This window comes from Lycium barbarum, chromosome 12, assembly GCF_019175385.1.
Source record: "Lycium barbarum isolate Lr01 chromosome 12, ASM1917538v2, whole genome shotgun sequence".
Taxonomy (NCBI): domain Eukaryota; kingdom Viridiplantae; phylum Streptophyta; class Magnoliopsida; order Solanales; family Solanaceae; genus Lycium; species Lycium barbarum.
In genome coordinates this window covers 90,820,174-90,836,166 of record NC_083348.1, presented here as the reverse complement: position 1 = coordinate 90,836,166, position 15,993 = coordinate 90,820,174, and the positions used below count along the sequence as shown (strand labels likewise).

The 15,993-nt window shown below is 37.1% G+C and overlaps 2 protein-coding genes and 1 non-coding gene across 5 annotated transcripts; 2 read left to right on the top strand and 1 right to left on the bottom strand.

Annotated features, from left to right (window-relative positions):
- The first annotated feature begins 1,696 nt into the window (after positions 1-1,696).
- On the top strand, positions 1,697-10,002 carry LOC132622058 (histidine kinase 1). 3 transcript variants are annotated; one of them, XR_009575803.1, is made up of 14 exons: positions 1,697-2,204; positions 2,642-2,884; positions 2,990-3,784; positions 3,875-4,122; positions 4,940-5,099; positions 5,373-5,499; positions 5,620-5,709; positions 5,911-6,093; positions 6,207-6,276; positions 6,431-6,473; positions 6,785-6,925; positions 8,232-9,284; positions 9,401-9,814; positions 9,848-10,002. XR_009575803.1 is itself a non-coding variant. In XM_060336577.1 (13 exons), the coding sequence occupies exons 1-13, from the start codon at positions 1,899-1,901 to the stop codon at positions 9,614-9,616; spliced, it is 3,672 nt and encodes a 1,223-aa protein (XP_060192560.1). In that variant the 5' UTR covers positions 1,697-1,898; the 3' UTR covers positions 9,617-10,002. The 3 variants fall into 3 exon arrangements, 2 of the variants coding, with proteins under 2 accessions (XP_060192560.1, XP_060192559.1); XM_060336577.1 differs by having other exon boundaries at positions 2,993-3,784; positions 9,401-10,002; XM_060336576.1 differs by having other exon boundaries at positions 9,401-10,002.
- Positions 10,003-12,164: 2,162 nt separating this feature from the next.
- TRNAI-AAU (transfer RNA isoleucine (anticodon AAU)) lies at positions 12,165-12,238 on the bottom strand. Its single transcript has one exon. It is a non-coding gene; the product is annotated as a tRNA-Ile (tRNA).
- LOC132623585 (uncharacterized) lies at positions 12,219-15,504 on the top strand. Its single transcript, XM_060338361.1, has 3 exons — positions 12,219-12,364; positions 13,875-13,988; positions 15,181-15,504. The coding sequence occupies exons 1-3, from the start codon at positions 12,347-12,349 to the stop codon at positions 15,307-15,309; spliced, it is 261 nt and encodes an 86-aa protein (XP_060194344.1). The 5' UTR covers positions 12,219-12,346; the 3' UTR covers positions 15,310-15,504.
- Positions 15,505-15,993: the final 489 nt, after the last annotated feature.

Sequence of the window (15,993 nt, the reverse complement as noted above, 5' to 3'; positions counted from 1 at the left end):
TGGCAGGTTTCATATGTTCTGTCTTTGCCTGCACTCACACTTGGGGTTGGCTATGGACATGACAGTCCCTCGCCAGGAGCTGAGCGTCGCGGGTGCGCGCACAGTCCAATCCTCTGGCTTGACACTGGTCGGGTGCCTGTACGCCCGAGCGGTGCGATGCCTGAGTAGGGCAACTCTTGAATCCTTGGCCTATGTCATGGGTGTTCTTTGTAGTATGCCTATGATGCGGTTTTTCTAAATGTAGCCCTCGCGACATACTTCCATCTTGCACGGTGCAGCATCGCCCTACGACTGCACGTCTAGGCCAACGGACCCTTGCTCGCTAGGCTGAACCTGAGCCAAGCTCACAAGTCAACACACGAGGCTCTTAGGATGGATGCCTCGAGTGTTCAATCGGCACAGAGGGATTTCTTATTCTCAAGGATAGCCCGCAGGGCATAGTCGGTCCATACGTCAAGCCTCCGGCCCTCGTTGGGCGCCCAACGCTGGCCTGTGGCCGAGCGCCGCCCATAGAGTTGCGTGACTCGTATGGGTACCTAGGATCCAATGGGGATGCCTAGGCAGGCCCTTGAGGTTGTCCCCAAGGATGCTCACTTAGTACGGCTTGATGGTGGCACGTACGGGGGAGGCTGGCTGAGCTGAGACACCTCTGCCCCCCTTATATATGCTTTAAAAAGAAAAGCCCAAGGTTTAGCACTGGACATGATTCTGCCCGAGAATCACACTTGGTCTTTCTTGATGATTCGAACTCCAAATGAAGCGCCGCCTGTTCCTAACTCTTTCTCTTGACTTCCTTCACTCCTCCATGAAGTTTCATCTCATTCCCATGCTCGTGGAACGCGATATGGCCTTAGGAGCTTTGACACTGACACTGCTCCTTGGCTAAGTCAAGCCCTTAGGTAAATGATGTTCAAATGACGCCAAACTTGGTAAGCATATTCAATAACATCCTAGGAAGAGTGTGTTCACCCGAAATCCCAAGATTCCATCTGTGGCTCGGAAATGCTCGGGACTGACACTCAGGCTCGCACGGGGTCGCTCGAGCGTCGACGACCCGTGGGATTATCTCAGATCCTTGCTACACTCCCTTGCTGCTCCTAGGATATGCAATGGAGCATATCTATGATGATTGTGGACTCTCGTCCTTCGGCACCCATGTTGGTGCACGTCGCCCGCACGACTGACACTGCATGTGGGCTGGCACTGCCTGTGCGACTGACACTGCCTGTGGGCTGGCACTGCCTGTGCGGCTGACACTCGTTTGGCCCGCTCGGGCGCGCAAGGTTGCGGGCGCCAAGGCACAATTAAGGCAGCCCGTAACATAACAAGTGAAGATCACAAATATGAAGAAGATCTGCTATTTTGGGAAGATGTGATTAAAGAAATGAAATTTTTGCTCCTGGTTAATTCAAGCAATGTAACTTACAAAAGATTTTACTCCATATTTTTATTTTTTGATATTTTTGGGTGAAATAAAAAAAGGTGTGCACAACTGGTGAGGTGGGTGGTTGGGTAAAGAAACGAAAAATAAAATTGAAATATGTAACCTAATTGAATTACTTAGCCAATGAACTAGGAAAGACTTTTAAGTTAGAAATAGGAAAAAAAAATTGGTATGTGGATGAGGAACAAAGTAAATAAATAACACACACACCTCGCCCACTATTCAAAGCGCATTCCATAAAGTGGGAAGCGACAATGTCACGCTGACATTGGTTCATTCTTACCAGTATTTTTATTTATATAATAACACACACTGCCCCTTCTTTAAGTCTCTTGTCATTTATACTACTTGTCTTTGTCTATGGGCTATAGCTTCAACTTCATCCTCAAGTTGTTACTGCTACTAAGTACTAGTCCTGTGATTGTTATTTTTTACAGTTGAGCAAAGAATATTAATGGCACATAATAAAGCAGCTTATAGAACTACTACTACTACTACTCCTCCTCCTCCTAGTCTAAGCATTGAATGTTCATCACCTCCAATTACACCAAAAGGATCATTGCCTGAAAGGGTACTCAGTAAAATGCTTGGATTTGCTGATTTTTCCAAAAGAAACCAATCTCCTTCACGTGGTAGTAGTGGTAGTGGTACACCAAGAACCTTCCATAGAGATGTTGAAGTGGATGAAGAACTTCCCTTTGACAGTAGTATTTGTCAGTCAAATTATCGTGGTGTTTTCGTTGTTCGCCTTGCTATCATGGTAAGTGAATTTCGTCTGCAAGGTGTTTGTTATAAACAACTACTGTAATTCTGATGGCTAAATATGCATAATTCTTCTTACAGAGTACCGATCAGTTTTTGGAATGTTTTTAGTTTTGCTTGCCATTTTTTGTTGATTCACACCCATAGGAGAAAAACCTCTATAACAACTGGTGCCTGCAGCTTATTTTATCTTCTTGCTAGTCTAACTAGAAGCATAACCAAATTAAAATGATTACTTTCCTGTGTTTATTTTTCATCTTGAGCTGTTAATTTATTTCAGCATCCCATTTCTATCTCAGTAGTTTGAAAATTGGATCTTGATTTTCATCTTGAGACTGACTGTACAAGTGTTGCTGGATACTATTATATTGAGTTAAATGATGTGGGAATTTATTCAGATTCTTGATTTGGCCTTTTCTTTATGGTTATATGCAGGTCATGCTAGCTATTTTGATTGGAATGCTAACTTTATTAACATGGCATTTTACCAGAGTTTATACATCAAAGTCACTTAATACACTCGCATTTGGTCTTCGTCATGAGCTTCTGCAGAGACCAATATTAAGGATGTGGAACATTTTGAATACTACTGTTGAAATTACCACTGCTCAGGTTAAGCTGTCAGAGTATGTAATCAGAAAGTATAGCAACCCTGTTGATCAAGCTCAACAAGTTGAGGTGATTTCTTTCGCCTCCTGTTCAACTTATTTGGTAGTATTCTTACTTTGGAAACAGTGTTCAAGTTTCTCATTATCTCTTACTATTAATTTATTTTCCCCTCAGCAGCTGTACGAATCCATGAAGGAGGTGACGTGGGCTATGTTTGCAAGCCGGAAAGCTCTTAATTCTTTAACCATCAACTATAAAAATGGTTTCGTTCAGGCTTTCCATAGAGATCACAGGAGTAACAATACATTCTACATATACTCTGATCTTGCCAATTATTCTATAAGTGGTACATATGATGTAAATCTATTGTCGTCTCGTCAAGGATGGAATGACCAAACTATACACAACAACATCTCAGCAATTTGGTACCGAGAACCTTTAGATCCCTCGACTGGAGAAAAGAATGGAAAGCAAAGCATAATCCCACCGGATGAGTTGATCAACATTGCTGGAATATCACAAGTACCAGATGGTGCAGCTTCATGGCATGTGGCTGTGAGCAAGTATACAGATTCACCATTGCTTTCAGCAGCACTGCCTGTTTGGGATCCATCAAATAAAAGTATAGTTGCTGTTGTGGGAGTTACTACAGCTCTTTATAGTGTAGGTCAATTGATGAAAGAAATTGTTGAATTCCACAGTGGTCACATTTATTTAACCTCTCAAGAGGGATGGTTGCTCTCTACTTCCACGAATACCCCTCTATTGATGAATACTACGAAAGGACCGAAGCTAATGATGGCTACTGATTCTGAAGACCCAGTTATACGATCTGGAGCTGAGTGCTTACAAAAAGAATATGGAAACAGGCTTCCTCCAAGTCAAGAAGTGCACATAGAGAATGCTAAACTTGGGAACCAGCTCTATTATATTGACTCATTTTTTCTGCACTTAAAGAGACTTCCAATGGTAAATTGTTAGCTTAGCAAAGTTCAGTATCATGGTTGGATAAGCTCGTTCTGCTAATTTGTCGTGCTTACTGATCTACAAGCTTTGCAGGTAGGAGTAATCATCATTCCAAGGAAATATATAATGGGAAAGGTAGATGAGAGGGCTATCAAGACTCTGGTAATATTGATCTCAGCATCAATATGCATCCTAATCATTGGATGTGTCTGCATCTTCGTACTAACAGATGGAGTGTCAAAGGAAATGAAACTTAGAGCAGAGCTGATAAGCCAGTTAAATGCAAGAAGGAAGGCAGAGGCATCCAGCAATTACAAAAGCCAATTTCTAGCGAACATGAGGTGAATATTTATCAGTTCTCTATTATTAGCTTAATATATTTGTACCTGCAGTGAGGGTTTTGGTGCATTACTAATGGGTTAAATTTCAGCAGCTCTTCAAAAGAGAAATATTCACATTGTTTTATGTTTACGCAGCTCATATTAGCAAGTAAGGTGCCGTTTTTCTGAAAATAAAATGAAATAAAGCTATCAGACATATCAGCAGTATCTATCCTTTGTCTCTGGTCTAGTTTCTGCTGGCCATATGGTTAATCACATCAGACCAAAGATGAATTCCATGAATATATGGGCTTTTTTTCTTTTCAAGATTCTTAGAAGCTGGATTTATTTATCTAGCTGTGTTGTTCAGTGATGGTGACAAAGAGGTTATACTGTAAAGCAGAGAAAAAGAAACCTCTTGGTTTTATTCATTTTTTCCCCCATAAGACCAGATGAATTTCAGCAGTCACCAACTTTAATAAGACTAGAGTAGGTATTATAATATGCCTGAAATCTTACTTTCCAAATATTAAGGTTCAACATGTGCACCAAGAAATATTAACCAACACGTACTCTCTTCAGGTTTTGCAGAAGTTGCATCAACATTCTTGTTCAATGAAGCACACTTTTTTGAGCTTTTAGCTTTCTGTTTATATTTCCTTTCTTTTGGACTGTTTTTTATTTTTAACTCTGATATAGACAATAAGTAGCTAACTTCCACTCTTCTACTCTAGATCTTTCCTTAAGGGGAAAGATTTATTGTCAGTTTAAAATTTTAATTTCTCAAATGTTCAAGTCGTACATTTCTACAGTTACTTCATGCTTTGTTTTTTCACAGTCATGAATTACGAACACCTATGGCTGCAGTTATTGGCTTGCTGGACATTCTTATAAGTGATGGTTATCTTACAAATGAGCAGTATGCAACTATTACTCAGATTCGTAAATGCTCAACCGCCTTGCTTCGGCTTCTAAACAACATTTTGGATCTCAGCAAGGTAAGATGCAAAACCAAATCAAGGAATCAAAATGTTTGTGAATGTTGATATCGTAGAGCACATTAACAACTCTTTTGATGATACTGTTGTTAAGAGTTTACTCTTGGTTGACAAAAGTCACCTTACTGTTCCTTTGGAGAAATTCTAGCATAGATGAAACAGTACTAGAGATTTTAGTGGACTATTTTGGGTAACGTTGCAGCTGGATTTAGCTCATTCTTTAATTAGACTTGAGAAGAATTATATTCATCATCTTATACTTTTTTTTAACAGGTAGAATCTGGAAAACTTGTGTTGGAAGAAACAGAATTTGACTTGGCTCGAGAACTTGAAGGACTTGTTGATATGTTCTCTGTCCAGTGCATTAATCACAATGTTGAGACAGTTCTAGATCTCTCTGGTACATCCACTGTTCTACTTACAACTATAGAAAGTGCAAAAGAAATATGATTAGGAATTGAATTTGAGACTCTTCACATTGTTTTCTGAAGGCATATTATTCTCATATTTCTATCTGCAGATGATATGCCAAAATTAGTTAAAGGAGACTCTGCCAGAGTTGTTCAAATCTTCGCAAATCTAATTAGCAATTCTCTCAAGTTTACTACCTGTAAGTGCAACCTTTTAATAAATGCATTTGCAAGTCCTTCAATTTGTTCTCATAATTGGTAAAGCCCCCTTACAAGAATTAAACTGAAAGGTTCTGCTGACCCTATACTACCTCTGATAAAATGAAGAGATTAAGGTCTTGATAAAGTTTTCTTTCGATACAAGTGCATTTGTTGATTTTACAATTTGAAATCCCTTACAGCCGGATATATCATTCTTCGGGGATGGTGTGAGAGTGCTCGCGGAGGGAATTTTTCACTTAATCAGAAAGACTCTTGGACTGCTCCGAAAGTGAAGTTCAAGCGCCAAGAAAGCCAGGGCAAAAAATTCTCCAAGAAAGATAACAAAATGATCCTGTGGTTCGAAGTTGAGGACTCTGGTTGTGGTATGATCACAAATCCAAAATAACCATGAAGTTCACCAATTAACTTATTTTCCCACTTTCTGCTACTGCATATTAACTCTCTCTCTCTGGATTTTCCCTTTTTGTTGCTCTAGGAATTGATCCAAGTAAATGGGAATCTGTATTTGAAAGCTTTGAGCAAGCTGATCCATCAACAACTCGCTTGTAAGAAGTTTTCACATCATTGTCATCTATGGGCGAACATTTTAGTTAAATAACAGAATACATGCATGAATGAATGAATTTATTTCCTGCACACCTTAAAGCTACTTAGTACCTGAATAAAAGTATTTCATTGTTTGATTGCATTGATACTCAGGCATGGTGGGACTGGCCTTGGACTATGCATTGTACGTACGCTGGTGAGTTCAATTTCTTTTTCTGTTTCAAATAAATAACTTTCAAGAATTAGAGGTTTTGAATTTGCAAGATAAAATATTTCAATGTGGATGGGGCTTGAAAAAAAGAATTCAAGTTTATCTTTATGATTTTCTAGATTTGACGAGGTCTGAAGCCCCTTACAAGGCAAATGATGGCATGTATGATAACCCTCTAAGCAAAGTTCCGCACTGTTCATCATTTTTGAGAAATTCCCCTTGGCATAGGCTTTAAGCATAAAAGTGAAGATATTGAATGCTTTGGCAGTTTCTAATGGTGATAGGATGATATACAGGTTAACAAAATGGGTGGAGAGATCAATGTTGTAAAAAAAGATGGACCAGGGACATTGATACAACTATACCTTCAACTAAACTGTCCTGCAGAAGTCACTGGACAGCACTGCCAGATGCGTTTTGAAGAACATAAACTGAGGGTAAGTAAAACTGCATAGACTAAATGTATTTATCCTCACTGATTCACTGGAATGCTAGAGTATTACAGGTATTCAGTCTGTTGCCATTCTTGGAAATGACTTGAGAGTTAAACCATAATGAATCAACTCAAGCTGAAAGTAGTTGGTCAGCTTTGTATTTTAAGGCAACTTAGGGTTTTTCTAATTTCTAAGTGTCACTGTTTCCCTAAACTGATCAACCATACTAATGGATTCTTTACTTCCATTTGGTTCTGTTCTTGGTTAAGTTCACATTGAATTCTAGGTACCCCATGCAATTTTAGGTTTACCTCCCTATTAACACCTTAATTATCATAGTGCCGCACCTATGGAGTGATGCATTTTGTAGGAATACGTAGAACATGACTGAACTATCATAGGCTAACTTCTCTTATTTTATTATCAACATGTGTTAGTATCATTTTCCGTGGATTCAATCATCTCTAATCTTGTATAATTTGGTAGCACAGCTCATTCATCATCACATTCATACTTCTAACTTCTAAGACACCTAGGCCCAGTATTTACACATAACATTGTTGGTATTTTGACTGTTCTATAAAACTTGCGTCTCGCTTTGCTTGGTATTCTCCTTTCGCGTAGCACTCCCACACCACTCCTCCATTTCAGTCATCTATTTGAATTCTATTTAATACATTTACCTTTACCATACCATTCTTATGATGACTGGGAGGCAGATGATCTCGCCTAATTTCAGTTCACCTCCATTCTTATAGGACTAAACTTGCAGCGGATATATGGTGTCTCACTTTTGCTTATCCTAGCACCTTTGCTATCAAGATTTATACCATAGCTTTTGGTTGAACACTTCGCTAGTTTCATCAGTTAACAAACTATTATATGCAATAGCATATGTTTTAATCTCATCATGTGTTATTGGTTAGCTCATCCATAACTATGGTAACAAGTATAGACTCAAAGAAGATCCTTGGTGTAAAATTCACGCTTATATATGGGAAGCTCATTTGTATCCTCCAGTGTCTCACACTTGTGATCTCTCCCTCATACATATTCTTTGTGGTTCATATATAATTCAAATGGATTCCTCCCTTCTCAAGCACCCATCGAAGTACTTTTCTTGGCACTTTATCATATGATATCCCCACCTGATTATCTTATCATGATGCCATCCCCAACTTGCCCTCACAATCCCCACAATCTCATTAAGAATGGCTAAATTACTTTGAATTTGCAAACACCTTGAACTAAAATGATTACAATTTTGTGAAGGTCTAAGCAATTTGTACACAATGGAACTTGAATGCAGGTGTTGCTTGCACTCAATGGCAGAATGGGTAGAGTAATAATGTCCCAATGGTTAGAAAGAAATGGGGTGCATACTTGTGGAGCATCTGATTGGAATGAGCTCACACAAATTCTTCAGGGGATTTCCGTATCCAAAAGCCATTTGCAAGACGCACCTTGTGAATGTTTAGCATCTGAAGATTTGAGCATTCAAGATCCTCAGGCCTCATTGCTCTTTGTCATAGTTGTTGACATTGGCATCCTTGACTTGAGCACAAGTATATGGAAGGAGCAGCTAAATTTTCTTGACGAATACTGTGGTAGAGCAAAGTTTGCGTGGATTCTTTACCATGATACGTCGAGTACCATTAAGATGGAACTCCGAAGAAGGGGACACCTACTTATGGTCAATAGACCACTATATAAGGGGAAAATGATTCAGATTTTGGAAACTATTATAAAAGAAAAAAATCTTGAGCTGCAGTCTTTTGACAATGCAACAGTAGAAGGAGATTTGCATGAATGTCTTGAAATTGATCCTAACCACTCTGATATCACCTGCTCAGATGATTCTGACAAGTCAGATAATGGAAATGATAGATGTGCAAGTGCCTTCCGTAGTGAAAAAAAGAGGGAAGAAAATTTTGTCAAAGCCTCTCTCTCACATTATGGGTTAAACAACTACTTCATTGACTTCAATGACGAAAATGCTTCAGACATGAATGATCTAGGACAAATGAGGAACGGAGAACATCAATTGACAAGCACTTCCGCCAAAGAGGTCACTAATGGCTGCTCTGATAAGGTAGCAGGACAAAAATCGCTTGCAGGTCTGTGCATACTGCTTGCTGAGGATACCCCAGTGCTGCAAAGAGTCGCTACAATAATGCTGGAAAAACTGGGAGCTAAAGTGGTTGTTGTAGGAGATGGATTGCAGGCAGTAGATGCACTGAAACCCGTGTCTAATTCAAATGAATGCAGAAATGAATCTCTCCAGGAAGACGATAATTCAATTACCTCCCAAGCTGAAGGCTCATATTCCCTTCCTTATGACTTGATCCTCATGGATTGTCAAGTAAGTCGCGCACGAATTTATGGTTATAAGAAATTGTTGTGTTTAATTCTAACTTACCACATGATCATTCTGAAAGATCCAGAAACTTCTTTGCTAATATAAATTGCTCTTAACAGATGCCAAAGATGGATGGTTATGAAGCAACAAAGGCAATTAGAAGAGCAGAAATGGAAACAGGAACACACATTCCCATTGTTGCACTGACAGCTCATGCAATGTCATCAGATGAAGCAAAATGCTTACAGGTTGGTATGGATGCTTATTTAACCAAGCCCATAGACAGCAAGTTGATGGTTTCCACCATTCTTTCCTTGACTAAAAGAAAAGCCTAACCATCAGACCTCTTTAGCGACTGAATAACAAAAACCGGAAGAAAGAAATAAAATGGAAGAGCTCAGAAAACTCATGAGCTTAAGCAGAGTTTTGATTAGCAATAGTTTTGCAATCTGTACAGGAAATGTTTGCACGTCAGACACTTAGCTTTGTATCTGTTCTATAGCTTATGCAAAATTTTTAATAAGCATTATAATGTTATGCTGGTTTCGCCAACTTTTTATGGTTAGCTTAAGCAGAGTTTTGATTAGCAATAGTATGGCAATCTGTACAGGAAATGTCTGTATCACATGTAACAATAACATTGTATCTATTATAGTTTATGCAGAAGTTTGTAATAAGCATCTTCAATGATACGCCGCTTTTTAATCTGTTCCAAGTTCAATTTTGTGTCTCGTTTCTGCTACTGCTGCGGCATATGTGAAAATTACTAACTTCTAATTTCTGAACACTCTTTAACGTGCAAGCTACAAACGGAGGGTCATTTGCACTTTTGCAGATTTTGTGCTGGTCTTTAATTTATGGCCTTCAAAATTGAACTTATGCCTCAAGGGCATATGTTATGCATCATAATATCCACGAGTTATGCCAACGCCTTTAAAGAATTTAGGGTCATTTGCACGGGTTCCCTTCAAAGGCACTGGTCTTTAATTTTTGCCCCTCAAATTGGTGGTCTTTAATTTTTATACTAAAAATCTCTTAGTTTCGGGTTCAAAATTCCACTCAGTTAAAAATTTTAAAAAAAAAATCGCAAGGTGAAATTTAAATTCCATGCAAAATTCAGTTTCAAACTCTACTTAAGGTAGAGTTGCCTTCAGGATTTTTTTTTTGAAAAATGACCTAATAAAATTACTTAAAACTCTATATTATAAAACATAAAGATATTTTTTCTTATTTACAAAATATACTAACAAAATTACAAAATATACCAGATTGGAAAAATTAAACGCCACCCGTATCCCCTTTTTTCATATTCTATGTTTCATACGGAACAGATCTGCCTCCACCTCTGTTCCCCTTCTCCCGTTCTCTCTGTTTCCTCCTAGAAGTCCATTGTCCTATTATCAAAACATCTCCTCTTGGTTTTTCTCACTTGGTGTTTCAAGTTTCAAAGGGTTACAAGACAAGGACTAAGCAGTAGCTCTTTGGCAAGACCTCCATGGATATGTCATATGTGTGTGTCAGTGTGTGTTTCATCAATTGTCGTTGTCTTTATTTTTAATCCACCCTTCCCTTCTCCCATTTCTCTGTTTCTGTTAAAATATGGACTGATGACTCCGAAAAGGAGAATTTCAATTGCGATCGATTAATAGTAACCCTAAATCCGAAGTTTTCTTTCGCGAGTTCATGCCACGCTTAGGCTGTATCCGAAGGACACGGATCTGGAAAAAGGAAAATCTTGAAAAGCACCAATTCCGCCATTTTTGTGAAAGACTTTTAATTTGATTGATGACCCTTTACTGGATTCGGTTATTTCTTGGGGTAGCAGTGATAAAGCTTTGTAGTTTGATAGTTGAAGCCTAGGCAAGATTTAAAGCGTGGTTTTTTTTCCTTTCAAATTTCAAAGCGAAATTCAAATTTGTATTAAAATTGTATGTCGAGTTTGTATGAAAATTGTATATTAATTTTTTTATGTTGTTGTAGTTGTATTAAATTTATATGAATATTGTATGAAAGTTGCATACAATCTTATTGTAGTTGTTTTAAATTTTCAAAAAACTAACATGAACCTTAATACAAAATTTACACAGTTATATACATATTTCATACCTTTTTATATAATTTTCATATAGGAAAAATGTGAAATGTGAGAATTCTAAGTGTTGTGCGAGATATACATATTTCATACATAAAATTTTGAGATTAATTTTAAAGCTTTGAGCGAGTTATACATATTTCACACAGTTTTCGTACACAACTTTGAGAGAAATTATCGCATATGTTATGTAAGAAATCTATCGTTATGTTCTGTAAACTAAAAAATATTGTCATATTTCGTAAATATACCCTATTCTTACGTATATATATGTCAACTTAGTTGGTATTTTACAAACATCTGCCTTAAAATCTAACTTTTGCCTGAAAAAACCTAATTTTGTTATAAACTTCTGCCTTGTGATTTTTTTTTAATATTTGACTGAGAGAGGTTCGAATCCAGAATCCATGAGTTTTAGGCAAATGACAAAAATTAAAGATTTCAAATTTGAGGAACAAAAATTAAAGACCAGTCCATTTGAAGGGAAACCGTGCAATTAACTACGAAGGGAATCTCATCTCGAACCTTCTTGACATCCCCCAAGTTACAAAATCACGGAAATTTTATTATTTGAAAAATTAAGTTCATTTAAACAGATAATGTGTTAAAAGAAAAACAAAAAATATGGCAAGCCCGAAAATTTTATTGTCGAATAGATAATTAAAAAATAATTAAGGACAAATAATAGAGTGTATTGTGTGTAAACATGACGAGCCTGGGAAATTTTAATGATAAAAATAGTTAGTACCAAGTAACAGACAGGATGTGCGTGTGAATAAAAAATTAGTAATTGGCCCATGCAGGTCTCGAACCTGCGACCTTCGCGTTATTAGCACGACGCTCTAACCAACTGAGCTAATGGGCCTGTGAAAGTTCTGACATAAATTTACCTTATATTTAGGAAAACGACTCGACAATCCATGGTATATTAAAATTGAGGGAGAAGAAGCAGGAAGAAACCCATATTTCAGGCATGAAGGACGATTACGAGGTACCTAACTTTCTGTTTTCTGCCATGTTTTCCTGTTAACTATTTCATCTATTCTTAGTCTGATATCCTTTTGCTTTGTAACCCTATTTTTGTTTTTTTTTTGAGTTTTTAATTGCGTCTCTAATCCTTCTGCTTTTGGTTTTAATAGACATGTGGTTTTTGAAGCTTTAATTGGAGCTTCTTATTATCCCTTTTTGGATTTTTTTTCTTTCAAGTCTTTAGTAAATAATTTACTCCTTGACTCACATGCATTTGAATAATTCTAACAATTTTTTTTTTTTTTTTTTGTGGAAGAAGTGATGCCATACAAGATCACGATAAAGTCTGTGTTGGAACCAGTATTAGCAAACATAAAGTACTAATAAGCATGGAAGAAAGAATATTGAACCTTGGATCTTGAAATAATGTGCCCTTAGCAAGTAGCATTTGAGTCTAGAATGAATATCACAATTGAGTAGAAAACAGATATATATATATATATATCAGAATTGATTAATCATTTCAAATGCAGAAAAATCAGAATATTGTTTAGTGATATCTCAATTGTTCAAATTTGTAATCAATCAATACTTTGGGTAATTAAGGTAGCTTCTTCTTGCCTTATCTGGCCAAAGATGACCTCCTTAAAGGCAAATACAGAGATTGCCATAGATGAAGGCTTAAAAGGAGGCAAATCCAAACTTAATTTTTCTTTGAAAAAGGAACAAAAAGAAAAGGGGTTTTTTTCCTCGTATTGTAACTATGGCTAGTTAAAATTGGTGAGCTGCCTAGCTAAAGAAAGGAACCGGTAATCAAAGTAAAAAAAAAGATAATCAAGAGTGAAGCTTTCTTGGTCATGAAATAATTATATAGTATATAGGAATAGTTGATTGTTAATATTGTTGAAAGTGGAACTACCCACTAAATGAGAGAGCTTTCTTCATCTCTCTAAGGGTTGATGGAAGTGTTTGACTGAGAAATATTGAGTCTTGTATAGATATAGGCATAACCTTTTCTTCTTAGCAATAGCCCCTTATTCTTAGTTTTTGGTGTACCCATGAAGTTCTTATCTGTACAGAAGATAGATCGACATTCATAGAGAACCATATATTGTGTAGATTCTCTACTTTTTTGGTATTTGGCTTGTATACGGGTGTTTTTCCCACAATAAAATTATTTACCTTATCAAAAAAAAAAAAAAAAAAAAACACTTCTTAGGATAGGTTGATGATTATCATTTTGTTAAGCATCTGTAGTCATTAGTTTTGGGTTTTTATACATGTATTAGGATGCTTCTGGTGCATAAATCAATGGAGTTAACTCGTCTGAGGTGGAAAATAAGCATGGCTAGAAGTGTGTACACGTATATAAGATTTTATTGCTGACCTTAGTGATCTATAATTTTCCTTATCTTAGGTGTGACCGCTGATTGCTGGAAAATTTCAGTTGGTTACCATGCAATGTGCATGAGACACCTTTGCAAATTTCATCTCTAGATTGTGCTATTAGCTTTAACGCTCATGCATTCCAGGTTGAAGAAAAGAAGCAAGCTGCTGCTGATGTGTTGTTTCAATATTCAAATTTTGTTATGGCATGTATTGGTAATCAAGTTCGACCTTGCGACTTGAGACTGCATTTGATGAAGGTAAGGTGCATTAATGAAGTAAGGTGCATTAATGAACTTTTCTTGCTGTATCAGTGTCACACGGGAACAATCTCATGAGTACTACTGTGTGATAACCACTCAAATTTGAGGATCTCAGCCATTTTGACCAAATATATGTTAAAGCACATCAGCCCTTAGGGACAAGTGAAAGAACTAGTATTTGTTTTCTGCTTCCTCTATTCCCCAACTCTAATTTTCTTTTGCCATTTCTTTAGTTTTTGTTCTCATCTGCACTAAATCCAGAATTGGTCCCAAAATATCCTTACTCTTTGCTTTCCTATTTGTATTCTACTGCAAGTTGCCATATTTTTCTTAATGAAGAATGCTGCATGTAACCCTGTGCAACAGTTCCATTCTGACTTTGAGAATGAAACTGAACAGAACCTTAAAAATCAAAGGTTATTGTTCTTTCCTATAACACTTCATTTATTATGTGGTCCAAGTTTTAGTAAGAATTGTTTGATAGGTCTGATAAGTGGTGCATCCTAATTAAGTTCCTTTTATCTAGGTTTTCTAGTTAATGATGTAACTTCACCTTTGATGTTGTAACTTTATGTTGCAATGAAATTCTAAATTGTCCCTTGCCTGATAGAAAGATCGGGGACTGACTAACTGGAAACAGCTATTGCTGCTGCCACCATATTAAAACTAAACACAGCTCAACTCAAGGGCCACGTTTGAGAGTGAGGCATTGTATTTAGTCTTGTATAGATATAGGCATAACCTTTTTCTTCTTAGAACCCCTAAAATGAGATAAAGTTCAGGGGAAATGCGTTACAGTCTTATACGCTGTGGTGCTTCATCATAGTAGACATACCTGCATTTGAGATTACAATAGTGACTTTATTACTTTTAAAGGAGGAAAGGTAACATCCTGCACCTGATATATCTGTCTAAAGGAATCATAGCAATATTCTATATCCAAGGCCTGTATTTCTGGCAGCAACTAGATTTGATTTAGCTAGAGTAGTTGATTTGCTCAAATTGTGATACATTGATGGTTTAATTGCTTGCTTTTGAATATTCAGTGGGCAATCAGTCAATTTTACAGTGGTTGGTAATGTCGTGTGTTCTTAAAAAATGGAACAAACAATTCAAAGTGACATCTCTACTAGTCATGGAATTGCGTAACTTTAGCCTAAAGAACTGTTACTCTTAATTTTTTTTTCAGGAAGTTTCAGGATTGCCAACTTCTTTAAAGCGGGAACCCCGTCCAACATCTTTTCCTGATGTAATGGGAGAATTCTCAAGCTCAGGTACCTCAAGACTGGATAAAGCAGACAGATTTCGAGGTCCTTAGGTTTGGAAACTGCAACAATCTATTTCTTTTCCCGAGTTTGCTCTCTGTAAAATTTTAAGTAGCATCAGTTGATGTACTCTTTGAGGCATGTAGGAGGCATCTTGTTCATTTTATTTTCAGTAGTATCAGTGACGGCAGTTGAGCAATCTTTGTCGCATGTATGTTGATTATATGAAAATTATTTCTTCCATCAAATATCCCTTGTTTTTTCAGAACAAAAAGAGAAAACATATGCATGAGTGTATTTTAGCACATAGGGAAACGTTAGTGAAACGTACTAATCGACAAAACTGTCATTTTTTTTCCCCTCGCTCGTTAACTACAATGAATAACATAATGAAAATTCTTGGACTTTAGCTATTTTAGATTGGAGCGCACAGTGTTTTCAAAGGAGGAAGCGTAGTCGAGGGATTAGTCTATAGACGGAGCGTTAACCCGATGCACGTGGCGTAAGCCTTAAATTCTTATTTTTTTGTTTTTGTTTACAATTTTGAAGAGAAATTAAAATCTTACTCTCTCTCTCAATTTATATCATATACTTTTGAGAAAAAACATATAATCACCTCTAAACTTGCACCGAAAATTTACTTTATCTGAGATTCTATTATTCTACACTGACTTTACTATGCTTCTTATTAGTTATAGTAACTATACCCTCTCGGTTGAATTGCCACAACAGGGGCC

Bases quoted from the DNA above. Each gene is read 5' to 3' on its own strand.
- LOC132622058 (XM_060336576.1), top strand. From the start codon at position 1,899: ATGGCACATAATAAAGCAGCTTATAGAACTACTACTACTACTACTCCT. The intron at 6,094-6,206 runs GTATGATCACAA...TTGTTGCTCTAG, and splicing joins AGTTGAGGACTCTGGTTGTG to GAATTGATCCAAGTAAATGG. The intron at 6,926-8,231 runs GTAAGTAAAACT...ACTTGAATGCAG, and splicing joins TTGAAGAACATAAACTGAGG to GTGTTGCTTGCACTCAATGG.
- LOC132623585 (XM_060338361.1), top strand. The intron at 13,989-15,180 runs GTAAGGTGCATT...TTTTTTTTTCAG, and splicing joins TGAGACTGCATTTGATGAAG to GAAGTTTCAGGATTGCCAAC.